The 23,644-nt window shown below is 45.6% G+C and overlaps 1 protein-coding gene across 2 annotated transcripts in view; it reads left to right on the top strand.

The window, feature by feature from the left end:
• LOC121554549 (neuroligin-2-like) overlaps window positions 1-23,644 on the top strand; it is a 247,169-nt gene that overhangs the window by 86,280 nt on the left and 137,245 nt on the right. For both annotated transcript variants that reach the window (XM_045212247.1, XM_045212246.1), the window contains exon 2: window positions 20,373-21,321. In XM_045212247.1, coding sequence (XP_045068182.1) covers window positions 20,823-21,321 — 499 coding nt within the window. In that variant the 5' untranslated portion in view covers window positions 20,373-20,822. The remainder of the gene's footprint in view (window positions 1-20,372; window positions 21,322-23,644) is intronic.

The raw sequence follows: 23,644 nt of genomic DNA, 5'->3' as shown, positions 1-23,644 counted from the left end.
AGGGGTCACCAGAATCGGAGCAGAAGTGAAGCGGCGCTTGAGATCCTCGAAGGCCCCTGCTGCTTCCGGACCCCAGTGAATCTTGGTCCCTCCTCCCTTGGTAAGCGTCGTCAAGGGGGCTACCACCGAGCTGAAATTCTTGATGAACTTCCGATAGAAGTTAGAAAAGCCAATGAACCGTTGAACCTCCTTGACCGTGGCAGGTGTGGGCCAATCGTGGACCGCCTTGACCTTCTTGGGATCCATCTCTAGGTGCCCGGGAGTGACAATAAACCCGAGAAACTGAGTCTGAGAAACATGAAATTCACACTTCTCAGGCTTAACGTAGAGGTGATTGTCAAGGAGCCTCTGGAGAACCCGGCTAACATGCCCCTCATGTTCCTTCAGTGACCTCGAGAAGATGAGGATATCGTCCCAGGTACACGAAGACGAACAGATTAAGCATATCCCGGAGAACATCATTAATCAGGGCTTGGAATACTGCGGGGGCATTGGTGAGCCCGAACGGCATCACCCGATATTCATAGTGTCCCGTGGGCGTGTTGAACGCCGTCTTCCATTCGTCTCCTGGCCGGATCCGCACGAGATGGTAAGCATTGCGGAGATCCAGCTTAGTAAAAATGGAAGCCCCTTGAAGCAGCTCAAAAGCAGTGGCCATGAGAGGAAGAGGGTATCGATTCCGAACCGTGATCTTGTTGAGTCCCCGGTAATCAATACAAGGCCTCAGACCCCCGTCTTTCTTTTCAACAAAAAGAAGCCCGCCCCAGCCGGGAAGTAGAGGCATAGATGAGGCCGGCTGCCAAGGACTCCTTAATGTAGGTGTCCATAGCTGCGTGCTCGGGGAGGACAAGGAAAAGATCCGACCTCTAGGAGGGCAGCACCCAGGGAGTAGATCAATGGCACAGTCATAAGTGCGATGAGGCGGTAAGGCAGTAGCCCGGGCCTTGCTGAACACTGCCTTGAACCGATGGTAAACACTGGGGACTCGGGAGACGTCAACAGACTCTTGAAACTGGGTACTAGGGGCTGAGGAACTCTGAAGCATGCAGGTGAGTTGGCAAGTGGGACCCCAGCTAAGAATGGTGCCAGTAGGCCAGTCGATCTGGGGATTATGTCTGCATAGCCAAGGGTGACCCAGGATAATAGGATACTCGGGAGAGTCAATGAGATAGAAGGTCTCCTCCTGCTGGTGTTGAGAGATGGTAAGTCGCAGGGACTGAGTCGCCTCAGTAACTTTTCCTGGTTCCAGAGGTCTGCCATCTAAGGCTGTAACTGCCTGGGGTTGAGGGAAGTAGTTGGGTAGGGATCTTAAGTTCCTTAGCCAAGGTTACATCCATAAAATCACCTGCGGCACCGGGAATCGATCATAGCCTGGACCCGATGCTGGTGGCCCTCCCAGGACAGAGTGGCTGGAATAGCTAGGACCGCGTTAGTAGGAGGAGCTCTAATTTTCCCCATCACAACCCTCCTGTAGCTGGGCGGGGACAGGCGTTTCCCGAGCTCGGGGCAAGTGGAGCGGAAGTGGCCGGCAACCCCGCAGTAGAGGCACCGACGCTCCCTCATGCGACGTTCCTTTCGTTGGAAGAAAGCCTGGAACGGCCTAACTGCATGCTCTCCGGGGAATCCTGGGGCAGTTCAGGAGCCGGGGCAGCTCTGAATGACGGAGTCCAAACAGGAGAAACAGAGCTGCTCAGAGGAACTTGGGACTGAGACACCTGACGGCGAGCCGTTCTCCGCTCTCCTAGACGATTGTCCAGGCGGATGGCCAAGGCTATGAGGGACTCGAGATCTTCAGCTGGTTCACGGGTGGCTAACTCATCTTGAAGGGGCTCAGATAACCCTCCCTGAAAGCAGACCCTCAGCGCTTCATCATTCCATCCGCTCCTTGCTGCTATGGTTCGGAACTCAATGGCAAAATCTGCCGTGCTCTGGGGGCCCTGACGGAGAGACAGTAGGCGCTTGGAAGCCTCCCGCCCACTGACAGGATGATCGAACACCCGCTTGAACTCTTCTACAAATGCAGCGTGGGAGTCACAACAGGCCTCCTGGGACTGCCACACCGCAGAGGCCCAGGCGGCGCCTTGTCTGAAAGAAGGGTAATGAGGTAGGCAATCTTGGACCGGTCTGTGGGAAAACTTGAGGGTTGGAGCTCGAAGGTGAGGGAGCATTGGGTGAGGAAACCCTGGCAAGAGCTTGGATCGCCAGAAAAGGGCTTGGGAGGTGGTAGTCGGGGCTCCGCCAACCGAGAAGGCCTGTCGTCACTGGGAGGTGACCGGGGGAAGGGGGAGGACCAAGGAGGCGTTCAAAGAGCTGGTGAAGGGAACTCATCATTTCGGCCAGGAGTTGAGAATGTCTAGCCATCAGCTCCTCTTGTCGGCTGAGAACGGCTTCATGGCGCTGGAAAGAAGCCTCATGTCGAATGATCACCGCCAACAGGTCCTGGGAACTGAGTGTTTCTGGGTCCATGATTGACTTGGTTATTCTGTCACAATCCGGGTTAGAACTCCGGTCTCAGAAGTGTAGAGCTGGGGGTACTACCCCTTAGCCACAGAGGAGATGTTGTAGGACCCAAATAAAACACCCAAGGCAATACTCCAGGCAAGTAGATTTAATGTTCCAAAACAGGAGGCAAAACAAAACAACTCCACGAGGGAGAAAAACAAACTAAAGATAACTTCAAAAACTTACTAGGACAGACACGGTGAGACAAAGCAGGAGACACACAGTCAGGACGCAATAACCAAGTGAGAAACAAGGGGAAAACACACAGCTAAAATACACAAGGGGAAACAAGGCACAGGTGACCTGGATAAGCTAATTAGGACACATGAGGAAGAACTAAGGCAAAGGGGAACACAGCTGACCTCTAGAGGCCAGGAGACAAACAGGGGAAGCAGGAAGCTGACATCCAGATCTCCCAACAATGCTATTTCTAGGGTCAATTTTAGATTGTTATGTTTTTTCAGCCATTCCTAAACCAGAGACCAGAAACAGGCTACCTGAGGGCAATACCAAAACAAATGGTTTATTGATTCTGTATCCTCACAACAAAATCTGCAGCGCTGCGATGATTTTATGCCCCAAATATTCAACATTTTGTTGGTGGCAAGAATTCTGTACTATCATTTTTGCAGAAAATGCTGATTGGTTAAAACTGCATTCCAGCCCGTCTATTCCACAAGTACCACCGGCTAAATCTATGACGTTAAAATGCCTATTTACTCTGGTCCATATGACTGCGCAATCCACTGTCTCATCAGCCCAGCCAGGCAATTTATAAACTTGATCTCCACTATAAAGAGCATCTAGACATTATCGCACATTTCTTTTAGACTAACATTTCGTTTTCAACAGCAGAGATTTGTATAAACCTTGCTGTCTGTCTCTCCGACATTTGCAACATTGTTTCAATATTCAAACTCGATCTCCAGCTGTCCCATAGTAATGAACGTGTCGGGAGTCGGGACGAGACAGACAGGCAGGCAGCGTTTCTCAGTCAGTCGAAATCATGAATCAGCTGGCATTCTTTTTATGGATAAATACAAAGAAATGTCAATTGGAAAAAGGTAAAACGAAATGAAGTGCAGCTAGTTTTCAGTCTTTCCAACTTCAGTTTGAAGTGATTGTGTTAGTTGTGTTGTTGGCTAGCTCCTCTGAACAACAGTGTCCTGACAAGTGAGCACATTTTCTATGCAAGGCAAAATCGCACCTCATTAGCTCATTGTTATGGATGTGTCCAAATAAATGTCACTAGTAAACAGCTTAAACAAATGCAAATGCAGCTACTGTTGTTATACTTTTTGATGTGACTTTAAATTAGCCGTAGTTGGCTAGCTAGCAAGAAAGGGATCAGAACGTTGCCAGCCAGTATGGCAACATTTAAAACGAACGACTGGGTCGTGTCCATAGATACAGAACAAAAAGACTAAACGACTGGGTCGCGTCTCTGGCAACCGAACTGATAGAACAAACAACCAGCCGGCTTGGGTAGCAACCCTAGATTTGTGTCGGGACGATATCTTGTGGAAGGATGAAATAGTATGAATAAATTCATCAAAATAATGTTTTTAATGAAAACATGTCAATCATTATTTGAATATGTTGGTAACCCGTTGTATAAATGTGATAATGCCCTTGAAGCCAGTGTTTGGAGGATATATTGGTACGGTTTGCCAGCTTGCTAACAACGCCCGTGTCATATATCCTCCAAACACCGGCTTTTCGGGCATTATCACTTAAATATACACTGAGTATACAAAACATTAGGAACATTGAGTTAATATTGAGATGCACCCCCTTTTGCCCTCAGAACAGCCTTAATTCGTTGGGGCATGGACTCTACAAGGTTTCGAAACGTTCCACAGGGATGCTGGCCCATGTTGACTCCAATGCTTCCCACAGTTGTGCCAAGTTGGCTGGATATCCTTTGGGTGGTGGACCATTCTTGACACACAAGGGAAACTGTTGAGCGTGAAAAACCCAGCAGCGTTACAGTTCTTGACATACTCAAACTGGTGCGCCTGGCACCTACTACTATACCCCGTTCAAAGGCACTTAAATCTTATGTCTTGTCATTCGCCCTCTGAATGGCACACATACACATTCCATTTCTCAATTGTCTCAAGATTAAAAATCTTTATTTAACCTGTCTCCACCCCTTCATCTACACTGATTGAAGTGGATTTAACAAGTGACATCAATAAGGGATCATAGCTTTCACCTGGATTCACCTGTTCAGCAGGGGTTCTTAATGTTTGCTACACTCAGTATATATATATATATATATATATATATAACAGTAGATAGAGTCCTACCCTACCTCTTTCAGGTAATAAGTTAAATAGGGTATTAGCCTTAAATTTTGTTAATGGATGATGTAAACTTCTAACTTATAGCCTCTGTCTCTTGCACAACACGCACCTGCGCTCCGCTGGCATCTCTGCTTAAAAATTGCTCCTTAACTCTTGGAGTCCCTGGAAAAGCTAGACTAGAATAGCTTGCTGGATTTTTTTTGGTGCATTTCTTATACTAATATACTAATCGAAGAGGCATGCAAGCTCTTGTTTACTGAATATGAAATACAGCAGCCAATAGAACTCATGGGGAGTTTGAAAGAAGAGAAAACACACAATGGCGGTAGGCTATAGCAGATATATTCAAACCCATAACCATTCAATGTTCGTGAAGAAAAGTAAAAGCCTTCTGCAACTTATTCTAGTCCTATGTTATTCAAGCATGTCATTATAATGATGAAGATAAGGACAACAAAACTTAGTTCATTTAACTGTTGAAAGCAAGGAAGGACTGAAGCAACACTAGAGAGAGAAAGAGGAGGTAGGCTAATACGCACAACATTAGGGGAAATATTATGAAAGGTACACTGCTCAAAAAAATAAAGGGAACACTTAAACAACACATCCTAGATCTGAATGAATGAAATAATCTTATTAAATACTTTTTTCTTTACATAGTTGAATGTGCTGACAACAAAATCACACAAAAATGATCAATGGAAATCAAATGTATCAACCCATGGAGGTCTGGATTTGGAGTCACCCTCAAAATTAAAGTGGAAAACCACACTACAGGCTGATCCAACTTTGATGTAATGTCCTTAAAACAAGTCAAAATGAGGCTCAGTAGTGTGTGTGGCCTCCACGTGCCTGTATGACCTCCCTACAACGCCTGGGCATGCTCCTGATGAGGTGGCGGATGGTCTCCTGAGGATCTCCTCCCAGACCTGGACTAAAGCATCCGCCAACTCCTGGACAGTCTGTGGTGCAACGTGGCGTTGGTGGATGGAGCGAGACATGATGTCCCAGATGTGCTCAATTGGATTCAGGTCTGGGGAACGGGCGGTCCAGTCCATAGCATCAATGCCTTCCTCTTGCAGGAACTGCTGACACACTCCAGCCACATGAGGTCTAGCATTGTCTTGCATTAGGAGGAACCCAGGGCCAACCGCACCAGCATATGGTCTCACAAGGGGTCTGAGGATCTCATCTCGGTACCTAATGGCAGTCAGGCTACCTCTGGCGAGCACATGGAGGGCTGTGCGGCCCCCCCAAAGAAATGCCACCCCACACCATGACTGACCCACCGCCAAACCGATCATGCTGGAGGATGTTGCAGGCAGCAGAACGTTCTCCACGGCGTCTCCAGACTCTGTCACGTCTGTCACATGTGCTCAGTGTGAACCTGCTTTCATCTGTGAAGAGCACAGGGCGCCAGTGGCGAATTTGCCAATCTTGGTGTTCTCTGGCAAATGCCAAACGTCCTGCACGGTGTTGGGCTGTAAGCACAACCCCCACCTGTGGACGTCGGGCCCTCATACCACCCTCATGGAGTCTGTTTCTGACCGTTTGAGCAGACATGTGCACATTTGTGGCCTGCTGGAGGTCATTTTGCAGGGCTCTGGCAGTGCTCCTCCTGCTCCTCCTTGCACAAAGGCGGAGGTAGCGGTCCTGCTGCTGGGTTGTTGCCCTCCTACGGCCTCCTCCACGTCTCCTGATGTACTGGCCTGTCTCCTGGTAGCGCCTCCATGCTCTGGACACTACGCTGACAGACACAGCAAACCTTCTTGCCACAGCTCGCATTGATGTACCATCATGGATGAGCTGCACTACCTGAGCCACTTGTGTGGGTTGTAGACTCCGTCTCATGCTACCACTAGAGTGAAAGCACCGCCAGCATTCAAAAGTGACCAAAACATCAGCCAGGAAGCATAGGAACTGAGAAGTGGTCTGTGGTCACCACCTGCAGAACCACTTCTTTATTGGGGGTGTCTTGCTAATTGCCTATAATTTCCACCTGTTGTCTATTCCATTTGCACAATAGCATGTGACATTTATTGTCAATCAGTGTTGCTTCCTAAGTGGACAGTTTGATTTCACAGAAGTGTGATTGACTTGGAGTTACATTGTGTTATTTAAGTGTTCCCTTTATTTTTTTGAGCAGTGTATATATGTGTCAGCCTGCTAGTTATATACAGTGGGGAAAAAAAGTATTTAGTCAGCCACCAATTGTGCAAGTTCTCCCACTTAAAAAGATGAGAGAGGCCTGTAATTTTCATCATAGGTACACATCAACTATGACAGACAAAATGAGATAAGAAAATCCAGAAAATCACATTGTAGGATTTTTAATGAATTTATTTGCAAATTATGGTGGAAAATAAGTATTTGGTCACCTACAAACAAGCAAGATTTCTGGCTCTCACAGACCTGTAACTTCTTCTTTAAGAGGCTCCTCTGTCCTCCCCTCGTTACCTGTATTAATGGCACCTGTTTGAACTTGTTATCAATATAAAATACACCTGTCCACAACCTCAAACAGTCACACTCCAAACTCCACTATGGCCAAGACCAAAGAGCTGTCAAAGGACACCAGAAACAAAATTGTAGACCTGCACCAGGCTGGGAAGACTGAATCTGCAATAGGTAAGCAGCTTGGTTTGAAGAAATCAACTGTGGGAGCAATTATTAGGAAATGGAAGACATACAACACCACTGATAATCTCCCTCGATCTGGGGCTCCACGCAAGATCTCACCCCGTGGGGTCAAAATGATCACAAGAACGGTGAGCAAAAATCCCAGAACCACACGGGGGGACCTAGTGAATGACCTGCAGAGAGCTGGGACCAAAGTAACAAAGCCTACCATCAGTAACACACTACGCCGCCAGGGACTCAAATCCTGCTGTGTCCCCCTGCTTAAGCCAGTACATGTCCACGCCCGTCTGAAGTTTGCTAGAGTGCATTTGGATGATCCAGAAGAGGATTGGGGAGAATGTCATATGGTCAGATGAAACCAAAATAGAACTTTTTGGTAAAAACTCAACTCGTCGTGTTTGGAGTACAACGAATGCTGAGTTGCATCCAAAGAACACCATACCTACTGTGAAGCATGGGTGTGGAAACATCATGCTTTGGGGCTGTTTTTCTGCAAAGGGACCAGGACGACTGATCCGTGTAAAGGAAAGAATGAATGGGGCCATGTATCGTGAGATTTTGAGTGAAAACCTCCTTCCATCAGCAAGGGCATTGAAGATGAAACGTGGCTGGGTCTTTCAGCATGACAATGATCCCACACACACCGCCCGGGCAACGAAGGAGTGGCTTCGTAAGAAGCATTTCAAGGTCCTGGAGTGGCCTAGCCAGTCTCCAGATCTCAACCCCATAGAAAATCTTTGGAGGGGAGTTGAAAATCCGTGTTGCCCAGCGACAGCCCCAAAACATCACTGCTCTAGAGGAGATCTGCATGGAGGAATGGGCCAAAATACCAGCAACAGTGTGTGAAAACCTTGTGAAGACTTACAGAAAACGTTTGACCTGTGTCATTGCCAACAAAGGGTATATAACAAAGTATTGAGAAACTTTTGTTATTGACCAAATACTTATTTTCCACCATAATTTGCAAATAAATTCATAAAAAATCCTACAATGTGATTTTCTGGAATTTCTTTTCTCATTTTGTCTGTCATAGTTGACGTGTACCTATGATGAAAATTACAGGCCTCTCTCATCTTTTTAAGTGGGAGAACTTGCACAATTGGTGGCTGACTAAATACTTTTTTTCCCCACTGTAAATGTAAAATAGCCCTATTATATTTCCCCCAAAAAATTTGCTAGCCTATAATTGTAACTTTGTTGGCCTGCACCAGTATCGCATATTCTCTCCCAGCCATAGGGTGGTGCACAATTGGCCCAGCGTCGTCCGGGTTTGGCCGGTGTAGGCTGTCATTCTAAATAAGAATTTGTTCTTAACTGACTTGCCTAGTTAAATAAAGGTAAAAAAATAAATAAAAAATATTCTCTCCCAGCTTCATGGTTTGAAAGTAGTGCATAATTTCAGTCCATATAATACAATACAGGACAGTACAAAAAGATTAGTCTACTGGAGCTAGTTTCATGTATTTCCCTAAGAGAGCATATAGCTAGCTACATCTATGGGCTTTTATGTTTTTCTGTCGTGCGCAATGTGCAGTAGCCTATACAGTGCATTCGAAAAGTATTCAGACCCCTTGACTTTTTCCACATTTTGTTACGTTACAGCCTTATTCTAACATTTATTCAATTGTTTTTTTCCCCCACACCAATCTACACACAATACCCCATAATGACAAAGCAAAAACAGGTTTTTAGAAATGTTTGCAAATGTATTAAAAATGTCACATGTACATAAGTATTCACACCCTTTGCTCAGTACTTTGTTGAAGCACTTTTGGCAGTGATTACAACCTTGAGTCTTCTTGGGTATGATGCTACAAGCTTGGCACACCTGTATTCGGGGAGTTTTCCCCATTCTTCTCTGCAGATCCTCTCAAGCTCTGTCAGGTTGGATGGGGAGCGTCGCTGCACAGCTATTTTCAGGTCTCTCCAGAGATGTTCGATCGGGTTCAAGTCCGGGCTCTGGCTGGGCCACTCAAGGTCATTCAGAGACTTGTCCCGAAGCCACTCCTGCGTTCTCTTGGCTGTGTGCTTAGGGTCGTTGTCCTGTTGGAAGGTGAACCTTCACCCCAGTCTGAGGTCCTGAGCGCTCTGGAGCAGGTTTTCATCAAGGATCTCTCTGTACTTTGCTCCATTCATCTTTCCCTCGATCCTGACTAGTCTCCCAATCCCTGCCGCTGAAAAACATCCACCATGCTTCACCGTAGGGATGGTGCCAGGTTTCCTCCAGATGTGACACTTGGCATTCAGAATCTTGTTTCTCATGGTCTGAGAGTCCTTTAGGTGCCTTTAGGCAAACTCCAAGCGGGCTGTCATGTACCTTTTACTGAGGAGTGGCTTCCGTCTGGCCACTCTACCATAAAGGCCTGATTGGTGGAGTGCTGCAGAGATGGTTGTCCTTCTGGAAGGTTCTCCCATCTCCACAGAGGAACTCTGGAGCTCTGTCAGAGTGACCGTCGGGTTCTTAGTCTCCCCCCTGATCAAGACCCTTCTCCCCTGATTGTTCAGTTTGGCAGGGTGGCCAGGGTGGTCTTGGTGGTTCCAAACTTCTTCCATTTAAGAATGATACAGGACAATTCCTTCGACCTCATGGCTTGGTTTTTGCTCTGACATGCACTGTCAACTGTGGGACCTTATATAGACAGGTGTGTGCCTTTCCAAATCATGTCCAATCAATTGAATTTACCACAGGTGGACTCCAATCAAGTTGTAGGATGATCAATGGAAACAGAATGCCTCTGAGCTCAATTTCGAGTGTCATAGGAAAGGGTTTGAAAACTTATGTAAATAAGATATTTCTATTTTTAATTTGTAATACATTTGCAAACATTTCATGAATAATTTCTGAATGCACTGTACATCATAGGCTATGTATTGGATAATGGCACAATCATTTGGGCTTTTTGGGGTTTGGGCTCATAAAATGTATTTAATGTTTGTCTCATCAGTCTCAGGTAGCATACATTTTAAATGTTCATACTGATCAAAGCTTTAATCAAATCCAGATATTAATATGCTTTATATGCTTTAGAATGACAATTCCGGTTTGGGTGAGAAATACCTGGTTACCTGGGAGAAAAGTGATTTATTCATCGGGATGGAACATTTGTAGAATGCTGGAAAAATATTTTACCCTAATCAGCATCACTGATTTAGGGGTAAATCAAACATCAACAACAACAATATTGCTGATCACGTAACATTCTGATACAATTGCATGTGTCATGCAACCCATCTGGGTGAAATCTCCCTCCCTCCCTCCCTCCCTCCCTCCCTCCCTCCCTCCCTCCCTCCGAGTCAGAGTTCAACCACCATGTTTCTGCACCCTCCCTCTCTCCATATCTTCCCCTATGCCCTCCAGTGCCTTGTCCCCAGCCTGATCTGCGCTCCCACTCTACCCCAGTCTGCCCCAGGGCCTCCAGTACCAGTGGCCCCTCACCGGCCCCAGTCCCCCCAGCCTTCTTTCTACTGCCCTGGGGCCACAGCCCAGCAGGTCCTCACCATATGCTCCATATGTCTGCCTGGTAATGTTCACTTCCAATGATAACATACTGCTGACTGACTGATGGCTGCTTGGAGCTAATGTTAGGCTCAGGGTCATTCCAGCTCAGTCAATTGAACTCAGTCAATTCAATCTAACTCAAAGTAAATGTAGAATTTAAAATCTGGAGTCCGTACTTGGTGAAACTGCCACGTCCGTTTGCGATATTACAACAACAAAGAAGTTACTTCAAACAACAAACACAGTTTTTTCCCCCTTTGACATCATTGCATATTACATGCGCAATAGAACAGCAGAGTGTGTGCTGAAAATATTATTTTACACAATGCTGGATGCTCCGCTCCTCTGTTTCATCAACAAAACAAAACAATAACAAATGCGCTGGGACGAACAGTGGCGCTGTTTCACTGTATGCAGATTTAAGCTGTAGCCCTTTCCTGTAGTCAAGTGACCAAATCTCCCTCTAGTGGCCTCATGGGTGGAATGTTATTAATATTTGTCATAATTTCACAATTAATAAACATAAAAAAAAATTATAAGCAGAAAGTCTGGTGTTTCTATGTCAAATGGTTTTGTTATATTTCAGTCTTCTGTGATGTACAGTATATAACGTGTAATATTGCAAACTCAAAATTGAATACATTTCAACTCTATATCTGACATGGTACAGGTGTTTTTTATTTATTTTTTATTTAACCTTTATTTAACCAGGTAAGCCAGTTGAGAACAAGTTCTCATTTACAACTGCGACCTGGCCAAGATAAAGCAAAGCAGTGCGGAAAAACACAGAGTTACATATGGAATAAACAAAACGTACAGTCAATAACACAATAGAAAATCTATATACAGTGTGTGCAAATGTAGTAAGTTATGGAGGTAAGGCAATAAATAGGCCATAGTGCAAAATAATTACAATTTAGTATTAACACTGGAATGATAGATGTGCAGAAGATGATGTGCACATTTTAAGGAATACCTGGGATAGGATAAAGTAATCCTTCTACCCCCCCTTACCCCACCCCCCCAAAAATCAAAAAATATTGTAAAGTGGTTGTCCCACTGGCTATCATAAGGTGAATGCACCAATTTGTAAGTCGCTCTGGATAAGAGCGTCTGCTAAATGACGAAAATGAAAAATTAAATTAATGTGCAAATAGAGATACTGGGGTGCAAATGAGCAAAATAAATAACAATGTAAATAACAATATGGGGATGAGGTAGTTGGGTGGGCTAATTACAGATGGGCTGTGTACAGGTGCAGTGATCGGTAAGCTGCTCTGACAACTGATGCTTAAAGTTAGTGAGGGAGATAAGTGTCTCCAGCTTCAGAGATTTTTGCAGTTCGTTCCATTCATTTGCAGCAGAGAACTGGAAGGAATGGCGGCCAAAGGAGGTGTTGCCTTTGGGGATGACCAGTGAGATATACCTGCTGGAACGCATACTACGGGTGGGTGTTGCTATGGTGACCAATGATCTAAGATAAGGCGGGGATTTGCCTAGAAGTGATTTATAGATGACCTGGAGCCAGTGGGTTTGGCGACGAATATGTAGTGAGGGCCAGCCAACGAGAGCATACAGGTCACAATGGTGGGTAGTATATGGGGCTTTGGTGACAAAACGGATGGCACTGTGATAGACTACATCCAATTTGCTGAGTAGAGTGTTGGAAGCGATTTTGTAAATTACATCGCCGAAGTCAAGGATCGGTAGGATAGTCAGTTTTACGAGGGCATGTTTAGCAGCATTAGTGAACGAGGCTTTGTTGCGAAATAGGAAGCCGATTCCAGATTTAACTTTGGATTGGAGATGCTTAATGTGAGTCTGGAAGGAGAGTTTACGGTCTAACCAGACACCTAGGTATTTGTAGTTGTCCACATATACTAAGTCAGATCCGCCGAGAGTAGTGATTCTAGTCAGGCGGGCGGGTGCAAGCAGCGTTCGATTGTTTAAGAGCAGTTGGAGGCCACGGAAGGAGTGTTGTATGACATTGAAGCTCGTTTGGAGGTTTGTTAACACAGTGTCCAGTGAAGGGCCAGATGTATACAAAATGGTGTCGTCTGCGTAGAGGTGGATCTGAGAGTCACCAGCAGCAAGAGCGACATTGATATACACAGAGAATAGAGTCAGCCTGAGAATTGAACCCTTTGGCACCCCCATAGAGACTGCCAGAGGTCCAGACAACAGGCCCTCTGATTTGACACATTGAACTCTATCTGAGAAGTAGTTGGTGAACCGGGCGAGGCAGTCATTTGAGAAACCAAGGCTAAATAGTCTGCCAATAAGAATGTGGTGATTGACAGAGTCAAAAGCCTTGGCCAGGTCGTATGCCTACAACCATGTGTGTGAGGTGTATACTTTCAAAGTAGATTTGTTTAAGACTACCAAGAAACACTCTGTGTGACCCTGATTTAGCCCACTGCAGTAAAATGTTAAATGATATGCACCATAAGGGCATGTTTTAAAAGGTAAGTATGAGAACTCCAGCTCATAACCACTGGTAGTCTGAGGCAAAGTCAAACACATATAGTGAGATAGTAAGATATCTATAATCACTTTAATCATCTATTTTAATAGCACCCATCTCTTGTAGTACTATAACAGTAACCACCCAAAACCCAGGGCCCTTGGCCGTGTCCTCTACCCTATTGAGCAGCTCTTCTCCTGGCCTTAAGCGGTGTCATCCTCAGCCTCTCCTGGCCCAGCTAGCACATAACGTTCTGAGAACCATATGTTTCTTAGCGCTTAGTGAGAGGGTGGTTGTCCTATGCTTATTTTGCATACAACCTTCCCACAACTTCCTGGGAATGGTACAGGATAGTTGCTTGGCTTTGCACATTCTCAGCACATTTAAGGAACTTAACAGAAAACATTATTTTCTTGTTATTTCATTACTTTAACAGAACGTTTCCTAAAAGTTGAAACATGGTTACATTTAATTACCATTTTGGTAATGTTCTAGGAATGTTCTCCAACTGGTTTGACATTAGGAACGTTCTCAAATAGTTCATAGAACGTTAAGAAATAACATTCTTCTGTGGGAATTTCAGTACTTTTGCATAACGTTTCCTACAGGTTTCCCCGTGGTTCTATTTAAAGGCAGGTTCTAACATGTTTCCAAGAACGTTAAGAAAACATTCCAGAAAAACGACCAGAAAACTTTTGTAAGTTTCAAATAATGTTTTAAGAATGTTATTTAAAAACATGTACATTCCGTTCTCAGCATCAACAAAACACTCTCTATCCTCTACCTTGTTAAGTGTGCTCTTAATGAGTGCATGTTTCCTTTGGAATGAGGTCTGTTTGAATAGACTAAAATGAACAGCTTTGTATGAGTAAAGAAAAAACATGGCATGCTAGCTCCATCCTGGTGGCGCAGTGGACTAATTATATGGATAGAGAATAGAAATCTCACTGATGCCATGCCACAATAAAAAATAACTGTTTTTGCATGATTAATGCCTCAGCAAATGAATTTCCATGTGTGCTTGGAGTTCAAAACAGTTAACCCCAACTAAACTAGCAGTGTTATTAAAAGTCTTATTGAAACATTCAGTGAATGTTTGAAGGAAGTTATTCAAAAACATCCAAATAACCTATAATTTCCATTCTCATAACGTTAATAAAACCTCCAAGGAAAATGTTCTCAGAACCTCTCTGCAATCAAAAAATGAACGTTCCCAGAACAGGCAAAATGTTCACTTTGTTTCTCAGAACGCTTAAAAAAATGTCAGTTTTACCAATCAGGAAACGTATGGCTTCGTTGCCAGTACCAATGGGAAACCAAAAATGTACGTTCCCACAACTTCTAAGGAACCAAATGTGCTAGCTGGGGTGTGTGAGTGCGATTAGAGTGTGTGTGAGTGTGATTAGCCCCAGCTGATTTCTAGAGGAGTCAGTCAGGCAGGCTGTCTTGGGACTCAGACAGACAGAATGGCAGTCAGAGAACAACGCTGGGGCTGGCTGTGACGCACTACCACCCGCCCAGGCACTAGTGAGTGGCACGCACACTTGGGAAGACACACACACACACACACACACATATACACACAGGAGTACACACACATATACACACAGGATCACATACACAATATAGCTGTTATATACCTGTAGACCTCCATGTTATCTGTTGTATCTCTCTATCCTTTGCCCCTGTGTGTATCAGATATATCCAGTGTGGGTGCATCTGTTTTGCTGTCTGTCTGTCTGTCTGTCTGTGTGTATCAGGTGTATGGGCGTGTGTGTGTAGACAGACAAGACAAAACAAGACAAGCAGAGTATGTGGACCTTGTCTCCCTGTCTCCCTGTCTCCCTGTCTCTCTCTCTCTCTCTCTCTCTCTCTCTCTCTCTCTCTCTCTCTCTCTCTCTCTCTCTCTCTCTCTCTCTCTCTCTCTCTCTCTCTCTCTCTCTCTCTCTCTCTCTCTCTCTCTCTCTCTCTCTCTCTCTCTCTCTCTCTCTCTCTCTCTCTCTCTCTCCAAAAGGCTATTGTCAAAAGTATTGCACTAGGGAATAGGGTGCCGTTAGGAACACAACCCCTCTCTGTCTGTCAGACAGTGATTCATCTACCCAGTAGCTGGCTAATGAGTGTCCAGTCTCCTCCATGCTCCTTAGAGCTAGACCCAGAGCCTCTGACCGTCGGCAGAAACCATGCTCTCACACAAATTAAAACCCTCTAAATATTTGCTTTTAACTCTTACCGTCATATTGTTTCCAATTTTGTGCTCTGTTGGTCTGAAAACTCTGAGCCCTCCTCCCTGAAGTGAAGTGTTGAAGTGTGTGTGTGTAGCTGTCTACAATACTCCCACCAACCCTCATTCTGCTCTCATTAATCACTTCTGTTCTCTGTTCTCTCTCTCTCTCTCTCTCTCTCTCTCTCAGGCCATTCTTGCAGAGAGTATTTTATTTGGGGAAAATCAACAGTGAATGAATATTACATACACACACACACACACACACACATTGACACACACAGATAATAGTGATAATAGATAGTAACTGGGTGGTGAGTAGTTAGGCAGTAGCCAGCCAAGCACTATTGTTGTCTGTAAGCAGCTGGAGAAAGAGAGAGAAAGGGAGAGGGAGAGAGAAAGAAAGAGAGAGAAAGAGAGAGAGAGAGAAAAAAAGGTCAAGTTTGCAAACAAATCATCAGGTCTGAATGAGAGATATGGCGGCATCTGATTGCTGTCTCTTCAGACTCTTTTCCTCTCCTTCTATTTCTCTCTCTATTCTCTCTCTTTCTCTCTCTTTCTCTCACTCTTCTTTCTCTTTCTCTCTCTATTCTCTCTCTTTCTCTCTCCCCCTCCCTCCTTCGTTGACTTTCCCACTGAACTCTTGGTCAACTCGTACCTCTCTTACTCCCTGGCGGACAGACAGAGAGATAGAGAGGCGGTGATGGGGGGATGATACCATAAAATAAAAGAAATAAATAAAGGAGGGAGCCAGTTATAGTGACAGTGGTGTGAACTGCTGCTGACCTGCTCGTTGGCATGGCCACTCTCTGTCTTGAGCTGTCACCACGGTGACCGACCGACCATCCGCCCCGCCTCCCAGAATGCCGAGCAGTCCTCCTGTCACAGGAGGGGTCAGATTGGGTCGCAGAGACAAAAGGGATAATCTGCTCCCTCAATCACAGTCTTCCACCGTCAAGGCTTCAGATTTACCTCCCCAACGCTTAGACCAAACACACACACACAAACACAGGTAGCCACACCGTCTCCACACGGTCAACTGATTTAGAACTGAAAACTCTAAAGCCTTTGGGAGTCGTGATGAGATGGAAGGAGGGATGAAAGAGTGGAGGGCTGGAGGAATGAAGGGATAAAACACAGTGTCCATCAAAGTAATTCTCCAAATATACCATGTGTTCCTCTTTTTCACTCTTCTCTTTTACCACTGTGATCTCGGCAGCATCCACCTAGATTTAGAGTTGTACCTCTCCACCACAGGGGGGTTTAAAATAGTTTTTTTTTCTGGCTGTTCCTCCATTTTGTTCACTGAGGGTTTAATAGAGGTAATTGATTGGTGTTGTCGAAGAGGGCACTTCACACACGCACGCACGCACACACAGACACACACCCATCGTATCCCCAGATATCTCCCCTGCTTCCACGATGGCTCACTGGGCTGCTTTCTGGATCCACACTCGCACAGACACACACACACTCTGTCGCCCTGGTTGGCTAAGTCATTATCTCCCATTAGTAGGATGAGGGTCTCTGAGAGTCCACTAACAAAGTTACAGAGGAACCAAGCTGTCGCCAGTCGTACCTCTGTCAGATAAGCAAGGCCTATAGAGACCAAGTGGTTAGGTAAACCATTACCCAGCAAAAGACAAAAGCACCCGGGCCCAGTTGATACTGAAACATGCACTGGCTTTTAATTATAAACAAGTATCTTTCTATAGAACTTGCCGTTGACCTGTAAGTCTAAGATTGTCCGTACTGGACTGTGTGTGTGAAGCCAGATTCAGATGAGGGGGAGTAGACACAGAGACAGGGTGACAAATATAAATGCTTTTATTTTCATACTGGTGGCTTGCCAACACCAAGTCAATGTTGTGTTCCCCCTAGGACAGGAGAAAATACTATTCTGATGTTGTGTTCCCTCACATGAATCATGTATGAGTGTGTGTGTGTGTGTGCGTGCAAGTGTATTCAAGTGGGACCTACCTAACAAAATAATGTCCCCCTGGTGTGACATCTCTAATGTTGGAATATTGCCATCCCTGGCTCTTTCCCCCTGCTGCTACTTGGCAACCCCCCGGCAATGCTAGCTTGGCCAATTAGGCTCCTTAATTGAAACAATTATCCAATTAGAAGCCTCTCAGACGGGCCCTGAAACCTGGCTGTCCCTCAGGCAGCCTAACATCTGCCAGTACCCTGATGTCCAACCTGGATCATCCTCTCACCAAGCCCTAGGATGGAGTGTTGATCTGGGCCAGAGAGATCCAGCTGAGCCTCTGTGTCCTCCACCCTGGAGGTCACCTTGACCATTATTACACTGATCTTAGATCAGTTTAGCAGGGTTACGAAGTCCTTGTCCTTAGGTAATTACGATATGACTTGAGATCAGTTCCCTATTAACACTCAATGGATTTATCCTCTCTTTGCTATAACTTCCTGATCTGAGATCAGTTTAACAGTGTGCCATGGTTATTGTCGTCAAGGCGATTCCAACCCTCTCCAGTGTGCCTTGAGATCAGTATGAAGCTTCCTCTCTTGGCCTCTTTTATGTGTTTTTGAGCATGAAAGTTTAATGTGCTGTGGCCTGGTGTGTTATTGGGATATTGGGTGCGTGGGTAGGGTTTCTCTGGTGTCTCCTCTCCTCTCTCTGAGGTTTAATTAGGAGAAGAGAAACCACACAGAGACTATAGACCCCCCCCCCACCCACCCCCCACCACACACCCCACCACACACACACACTGGAAAATGTATATACACACACATACAGTATAAGAATGCAGGCATACACACTGGAAAGTGTGTACTCAAAATCACACATGCATGCACACTCTAGGGGCTAAAAGCCTTGGATAAAGACAGGGGGTTGGGAGAGAAAATAACAGGAATGCAGAAAGAAGAAGAGAGAGAGAAAGGACAGACGAGTGAGCAATAGAAACAGACAGAAACATAACAGGATGGAATGTACAATAAAGTGGGAACAAGAAATCTAACAGGCGGGACACTGTATTCCAATTACACACCCCACAGTCACGCTAGCTTTACAAGGCACATCATATCCGCAACCCTTTTCTACCCCAAACTGCATAAACTGAGCTAAAATACAGTATCATTTCCTTGAACCAAAGAAATAGTCTTTTTTTCACATAACCGACTCACCTTATTATTTGCATCAGCCTATCGGTGTTTAAATGAATCCCCCCTTCAGAACACAACTTCCATATTAACTCACCATCTCCTCTCCCTCAATTTCAAATTCAAATAGTTTTAATGGCAAAAAGCAAACCCAGACAGCCGAAGCAATAATACAGTTAATGAGGACATTAAATGGAGCAATTATGGGATGGCGATAACATAATAACAAGGGACAAACTGGAGGGACTAAGGTTGTGTTCCAAATGCTATCCTAATCCCTGCATAGTGCAGTACTTTTGATCAGAACCCTATGGGCTCTGTTCAAAAGTAGTGCACTATATAGGGAATAGGGTGCCATTTGGTATGCAATCTAGGAGTACAGCTTAATACTCCGACTGCTGATTACCCTACAGTAACATTAATGATGGGGCGGAGAGAGAGAGAGAGAAGCAATGCTACTGGAATATAAGAGACAAATCTCTCTCTCTCTCTCTCTCCCTCTCTCTCCAGCTCTCTCTCCCTCTCTCTCTCTCTCTCACTCAATATGCGTTCGCAGTTTGGTGCATTCCCATGTGTGTATATACTTATTGATGTGTGTGTGTGTTTGTGTTTGCACACCGCAGCTGGGATCCAAAGCATCCGGAAGCTTCTCTAAGCTGCTTATAGACAGCCACTGGTGACCTTTGACCCTTATGGTCAGTGAAAGACCGGTCTAATCCAGTATCCTGTGTGTGTGTGCGCGTGTGTATGTGTGTGTTAGGGCATGTGTGTGTGTGTGTCCGAGCGTGCATCCTTCTGAGTGTGTGCGCGTGTGTGTGTGTGTGTGTGTCAGCTCTGCCACAGCTGCCCAATAGTAAATTAATATCTATAACTATTGAGGCATCAATAGCGTCTCCATGGTGATTACAGCCCATAATAAGGACTAAGGATGGATCAGCAATGATCATAGATGGCTTGGATAAGCGATATGATTATGTCTATACTTTAATTAGTCATCTTTGGAACTCTGATGATGATGATGAATCCCTACATAGACGTAATGGAGCTGTCACAATGTGTAGGGGTTGTTCTTATGGGTGAAATAAGTCAGAGAAGATATTGACATTTTACATTTGACATTTTAGTCATTTAGCAGACGCTCTTATCCATTTTTTCCCCCATTATTTTCCATTATTTTTTCATACCCCCTGTGGGAATCGAACCCACAACCCTGGCGTTGCAAACGCCCTGCCGGCCATTTCTTCCCCTACCCTGGACGATGCTGGGCCAATTGCGCGCCACCCCATGGGTCTCCCGGTCGCGGCCGGCTACGACAGAGCCTGGATTCGAACCAGGATCTCTAGTAGACCACTGCGCCACTCGGGAGAACTACAGTGATATTGATTTAGATTTTCATTCCCAATACACTATATGACTCACTGGTCATTTGCTAGAAATTCACATATAGCAATACAGACATGAATGATGGGTTGTACTGATTGGTAGGCCATCTGTGATATCATGTGTGTTCAAAAGTAATCCTTAATCTGTTATTTTCTCCTCTTTCCTCTCCCCTCTCTCCCACCTCCCTCCATTCTCTCCCCCCTCTTCTCTCCCCCCTCTCTTCTGCAGGGTCAGTTTGTGACGGCGACAGTTGACCAGGAACTGTGACCGCAGACATCGAACGTGATGAGGACCGTACAGGAGGATGGAACGTAACAGAGTTCTGACCGTGGAACCGTTCTCGACCGCGATCGTAGAGCACCAACACTGACCACAACCACACCTTCTAAATACCGCCTGGTCTCCCCCTAACCCCCGACCCCTCCAGCCCCCCTGATTTACACCGCACCCCCCTCGCCACTCCACTCCTCCTCCACCCATCCTCCTGTACTCACTCCCTTGCTCCAGACCTCCCCCCTTTTTGAGGGTCCACTTCTTCTTTCGTAAACTCTCTCTTTCTATTGCTATCCCTTTTCTCTCCAATATTCTATATCTTCATGAACATTGAGTCCTCTTTGGAACCCAGACATAGACGGACGATAATCGTTTAGTTGGAGGTGCAGTTTATAGCTATCAGTCATGTATCTTTTCCCTCTATCCCTGTGTAAGCCAAGTGGGCGGGGTCTCGGCTTTAGTCCCCGCCCCCGCTGCAACATGGCCGACACCTGTCTAGTCTGGCTGTTGGGCCTGGCTCTCCGCCTCTCTCTGACCTCCTGCCAGAAGATGGACCCCGCCAACAAGCTGCCCATGGTGACCACCAACTACGGCAAGCTGCGAGGGCTCAAAAAGGACCTGAACAACGAGATCTTGGGGCCAGTGGAGCAGTACCTGGGCGTGCCCTACGCCACCGCGCCCATCGGAGACCGCCGCTTTCAGCCGCCCGAGGCGCCGGGCTCTTGGCAGGAGATCCGCAACGCCACTGCATTCGCCCCGGTGTGCCCGCAGAACGTGCATGGCGTGCTGCCGGAGATCATGCTGCCGGTGTGGTTCACAGACAACCTGGATGTGGCAGCCGGCTACATCCAGAACCAGAGCGAGGACTGCCTCTACCTCAACGTCTACGTGCCCACCGAGGACGGTGAGTGTCGGGTAGGGGTGGTCCTTCTCTCCCATAGGGGGCGCCACTCATGTCTATCTATACACCTACATGGGGGTAGGAGGGTCAGGATGGGAAGGTTGAGGAGGGATCTCTTTTAACTGAGTGAGATCTGTCATTTGATCATATCTAATTATCTTATTTTAGTCCTTTTTTGTCCAAGGTGAGTCATAAGGCTGCAACAATCTTTTTACCCCCTGAAACCTCACTCTCCTCGTCCAAATCATTTCCACATATTTTTCCTGAATCTTTCTTTGGTTCAGTAGGTCTGGGGTACGCAGATGAAATTCGAGGAGAGGTTACTTTATAAAAACCTGTTCTACTTGTCCAAATCATTTTAAGACAATTTTAAGGTGTTCTCGTATTCTCTTTTTAGGGGGGCCACTGAGCTATGTCTGAGTCTGGGTTGAACAATGTAAGGGGAGAGGGAAGGAGGAAAAGCAGGGGCGGACTAGGACCAGTAATCGGCCCTGCCATTTCTAACACACTGGGCCATTTATTTCCTCGAAGGCCCCCACACTGGCCAATTTTTTCTCTTGAGGTCCCCATTTTTAGACAGATAATGATAATTTTCAGTGAAAAATCGAAGTTAGACAGGACCATTGGGCTAAGAATGGACTAGCCCATCTGGCATTTGCCCAAAATGCCAGATGGCCAGTCCACCCCTGAGGAAAAGTAAGGTTTCTTCAACTGAGTCAAACCATCCTTGCCTTGCCTCAAAATAATTTTTTGACAGTTTTGTCAATCTTCGAAGGTCTGGGGTGCAGGAAGGGAAGGAGAGAAGGAAGACAGGGTTTCTTTCAACTTAAATGTCATCTGTCACCATAAACTTCTCTCCTTCCTCCAAATCATTTCCAAGTTTTTTTTGGCTGGAGAATTAAATATTTTCATTTTTCATACTTTTCTCCTACAAACAGACAAACTCAGAAACATTTACATTTCTATCAGCTTGAAGGAAATACACTACATGACCAAAAGAATGTGGACACCTGCTCATCTAACATCTCATTCCAAAATCATGGGCATTAATATGGAGTTGGTCCCCCCTTTGCTGCTATAACAGCCTCCACTCTTCTGGGAAGGCTTTCCACTAGATGTTGAAACATTCCTGCGGGGACTTGCTTCCATTCAGCCACAAGAGCATTAGTGAGGTCGGGCACTGATGTTGGGCGATTAGGCCTGGCTCGCAGTCGGCGTTCCAATTCATCCCAAAGGTGTTTGATGGGGTTAAGGTCAGGGCTCTGTGCAGGCCAGTCAAGTTCTTCTACACCGATCTCGACAAACCATTTCTGTATGGACCTTGCTTTGTTGCCACAAAGTTGGAAGCACAGAATCGTCTAGAATGTCATTGTATGCTGTAGTGTTTAGATTTCCCTTCACTGAAACTAAGGGGCCTAGCCCGAACCATGAAAAACAGCCCCAGATCATTATTCCTCCTCCACCAAACTTTACAGTTGGCACTATGCATTTGGGCAGGTAGCGTTCTCCTGGAATCCGCCAAATCCAGATTAACCTGTCGGACTGTCACCTGGTGCAGTGTGATTCATCACTTATGAGAACGCGTTTCCACTGCTCAAGAGTCCAATGGCGGGGAGCTTTACACCACTCCAATTGACGCTTGGCATTGTGTATGGTGATCTTAGGCTTGTGTGCGGCTGCTCGGCCATGGAAACCCATTTCATGAAGCTCCCTACGAACAGTTAATGTGCTGACGTTGCTTCCAGAGACAGTTTGGAACTCTGTAGTGAGTGTTGCAACCCAGGACTGACGATTGTTACGCGCTTCAGCACTCAGCGGTCGCATTCTGTGAGCTTGTGTGGCCTACCACTTCGCGGCTGAGCTGTTGTTGCTCCTAGACATTTCCACAGAAATGTGCCACGTTGAAAGTCACTGAGCTCTTCAGTAAGGCCATTCTACTTCCAATGTTTGTCTATGGAGATTGTATGGCTGTCTGCTCGATTTTATACACCTGTCAGTAACGGGTGTGGCTGAAATAGCCGAATCCACTAATTTGAATGGGTGTCCACATACTTTTGTATATATATAGTGTATATTTAAGGGGTTTATTGCAAAGATATGAGGACCTGATCATTTTCTATGCTTCACCATCACCCACAGGATTCTGTTTGGTCTCTCAACTAGTTTTATTTTTCAATATCACAGACTGACCTCCAAACTGCCAAGATCTTGTTTTAAATAGCCTTTTAGATACAGATCTCTCAACTGTTACTGACACTGTACTATCTAGACTTTTATGAGAGGTTTTTTAAGTATGCTTTTTCAAAAGTTGTGTGTGTCTACTTTT

Source organism: Coregonus clupeaformis, unplaced genomic scaffold, assembly GCF_020615455.1.
Source record: "Coregonus clupeaformis isolate EN_2021a unplaced genomic scaffold, ASM2061545v1 scaf0001, whole genome shotgun sequence".
NCBI classification, from domain to species: domain Eukaryota; kingdom Metazoa; phylum Chordata; class Actinopteri; order Salmoniformes; family Salmonidae; genus Coregonus; species Coregonus clupeaformis.
The sequence above is the reverse complement of the archived record's forward strand: the minus strand, read 5'-3'. Positions and strand labels throughout refer to the sequence as shown.